This window comes from Calidris pugnax, unplaced genomic scaffold (genome assembly GCF_001431845.1).
Source record: "Calidris pugnax isolate Ruff unplaced genomic scaffold, ASM143184v1 scaffold347, whole genome shotgun sequence".
Classification (NCBI taxonomy): Eukaryota; Metazoa; Chordata; class Aves; order Charadriiformes; family Scolopacidae; genus Calidris; species Calidris pugnax.
In genome coordinates, this window is record NW_015091298.1 from 851,031 (window position 1) to 854,052 (window position 3,022).

At 63.0% G+C, this 3,022-nt stretch overlaps 1 protein-coding gene across 1 annotated transcript in view; it reads left to right on the forward strand.

The window, feature by feature from the left end:
- Nucleotides 1-3,022, forward strand: part of CALB2 (calbindin 2) — an 18,892-nt gene that overhangs the window by 1,516 nt on the left and 14,354 nt on the right. Inside the window, exons 2-3 of the mRNA XM_014960759.1 lie at nt 2,584-2,692; nt 2,867-2,956. Of these exons, the coding sequence (XP_014816245.1) occupies nt 2,584-2,692; nt 2,867-2,956 (199 nt within the window). The remainder of the gene's footprint in view (nt 1-2,583; nt 2,693-2,866; nt 2,957-3,022) is intronic.

A 3,022-nucleotide genomic window follows, 5' to 3' on the forward strand; every position in this document is an offset into this window, starting at 1 on the left:
CAGCCCGTGGGATGTTTAGCCCCGGGTGTCTTTCGTGCGTCCCCCGAGGGTCACCCAGGGCTGGTCACCCTGGGTGCTGGTGGGGGGGGAAGGGGGGGTCCTGCCCGAAGGGGGCTCTCGGGAAACCCTTGCCCAGTGGCCACCATCAGCCCCCTCTCTCCCACCCTGCCTCCTTGACACCGTCTTGGTGGCCACCAGCCTGGCCCCTGGGGCCACCCCTTTGTCCTGGAGGTGGGGGTGTGACAGAAGGGGGTGTCCCTTGGCCCAGAAGAATGGCCCCCCGCCATGGCTGGAGCCCTCTGTCCCTCCCCACCTGCTCCCCAGCCCTGCAAAACCTCTCCTCAAGGGATGCCGTGGCACCAACGGGGATGTCACCTCCCCACAGAGTCACAGCTGGGCATCCCAAAAAGTGTGTGTGTGTGGGGGGGACACACACAATACAAAAAGCAGCATCGTTTTGGTGGGAAAAATAGTTTTCTTTGAGCGCAGTGGGGTGGTGATGGAGGGGCAGCAAAGCTCTTGTCCTTCCCCGGGTCTCCTGTCCCTCAAGGGGAGGTTTGGGGACCAAAAACCTTCTGGGAGCTGCATCACACAGCGTCCCCCGGCTGCGCAGATGGAGCTGGGGGGGCTGTTGGGTCCCTTCCTGCTGCACCTGGTGGGGGGGGACACAGGAACGGCTGTCCCTGTCACCCCTGGAGCTGGCACTGGAGCTGCCGAGGGGTCGGGGACGATGGGAGGGTGGCATCTCCTGGTGTCCAGCCACCTCCCCTGCGGCACGTCCCACTGCGCCCGTGGATGTGCTCCGTCATCTCCTGAACCTCGAGGTGGGCGCCCATCCAGCTTGGCCCACATTCCCCACCCCCGGGAGGGGGCATATGGCTGCGGCAGAACGGTTGCCCAGCCAGAGGAGGGACTGGGGCAGCAGGGGAGATGGTGGCCTTGACGAGGACTGTGCTCTGCCGCGGCGGGTGGCACCTCCAACAGCCCCCAGAGCCACCTCCTCCTGCAGATGGGCGCAGGGTGATGGAGGGACCAGGATGGGGCCATCTCACCCAAGCTCTTCAACCCCCTCAACACGATGGGGCTTTCACCCGCTTCCCCTTAAGGCTCCTCAGGCCCCGGAGATGTCCCCTGGGGTGTCCTGGATTGCCACTTTGGGCTGTCCCCTGGCCCTGTGGCGCAGGGAGGCTCCGAGGTGCAGCCCCACGGACCAGCCCTGGTTCTCCGGAGGGGATTTTCCACGCTGCTCCGCACCCGGCAGACCCGGATCAGCCCCATCCGAAGCTGCTGCTGGGGGAAAGCCAAGCTGCCGGGAAAAATTATTCCTTTTCCCAGCTCAAAACTCTTGCTGATTTATTTTTATTTTAATTTTTTTCTTTTTCCAACGGAATTCAGAGGAGCTTGTGGCTCTTCCTCCCGCGCCCAAAGCCAAGGCCCTGGGAAGGGGAGTGGAAAACCACGTCCCTCGGTGGCTCCCACCCCGACATCACCCTGGCCCCTCATGTTTGGGGGGGGGTGGGGGTAGGGATGCTGCTCCTGCTTCGGAATGTGACCCCTGTCAGCAAGGAAAGGGCCCTGGGACTTCCCTGGGGCGCTTCCAGGCGGGATGCGGATGGATGGGATATTCCCAGCGAGGAGGAGGTGCTGCTCCAGAGCCCGTGGGTGACGATGCCGGTGGTGGCACAGAGCAGGCCACCGCGCTCCGAGCCTCCAGGGGCTCAAATTAGGGAGGGGGGGGACAGACGGAAGGACTTGGTGGGGGGGATGCCCACAAGGAAGAGCCCTGGGGGGCTGCATCCATCCCCCAGCTGTGCCCAGATGTTGGTGGGAGGGGGGTGGCAGCGCTGCAGAGCCGGTGTCCTCACTGCGGTGTGTGTCCCCCCCCAGGGAAGAGTGTGTGTCCCCCCCACGGCAGGGAAGAGCCGTGGTGATCCCAGGATAAAAAAAATGAAAAATGCCACTGAATGTTACACAAATCTGAATTTTCAGGGCGCTGAGTCCCCCGTGTTGCAGCCTGGGGGGGGGACACACAAGGGAGAGGGACATTTCTAAGCCCTGGGGCCACCTCGAAGACCAGCCTCCCTGCCTGGGGGGGGCTGATCCCGCACCCGGGGTGGGGGGGTGTGGGGGGCAATGCTGTGCCTTCTTGCTGCCCCCCACTTGCCCTGGCTGCCCCCCCCTCCATCCCCCAGCGGTGTCAGTCCTGGCTGGGGGGGGGTGCTCGGCACAGAGAGGTTTAATTAAACCACCCGGTTACAGCATCAGATGCAGAAAATGCAGCAAACAGCGGGATGGGGACAAACCCCCCTGCGACGGGGAAGGGGACAAAGCCCCCTGTGCTCTACAAGCGGGTGCAGGGGACAAGCCTGGGGCTATGTGTCCCCGTCCCCCCCGTCCCCCCCCCCAGGCTGCAGCACAGGGGGCTCAGCGCCCTGAAAATTCAGATTTGTGTAACATTCAGTGGCATTTTTAATTTTTTTTTGCTGCCACGTTCACCTCGGAGCTGTGTCCATGTGCTGGGGGGGTGGACGACAAGCACTGCAGTCCCTGGGAGCATCCCACCCTCTGACACTGGGGAGCAAGGGGGGGTCTTATTGCAATTTTTCCTTCCCCAGGAAATGGCTACATCGAAGGCAAAGAGCTGGAAAACTTCTTGCAGGAGCTGGAAAGCGCGAGGAAGGGGGCGGGAGTGGTAAGGGCTTCTCCTGGTTGGGCTCCATCCTTCTCCCCATCCCTCCTGCCCGAGGGTTTGGGCTCCCGTCCGTCTCCCTTGGGAATGGCACCTCCGGGAGGGAAGAGAAGGGGACACCGGGATGGGGAAGCAGGGGGGGACACACATGCTCCCATCCCCTCTCGCTGCCGGCAGGACTCCAAGAAGGACAACTTGGGCGACAAGATGAAGGAGTTCATGCACAAGTACGACAAAAACGCAGACGGCAAAATTGAGATGGCGGAGGTGGGTGGTGCCAGCCCCCCGACACCAGGGATGCTCCACATCCTTCCCCCCCCAACCCGGGGATGC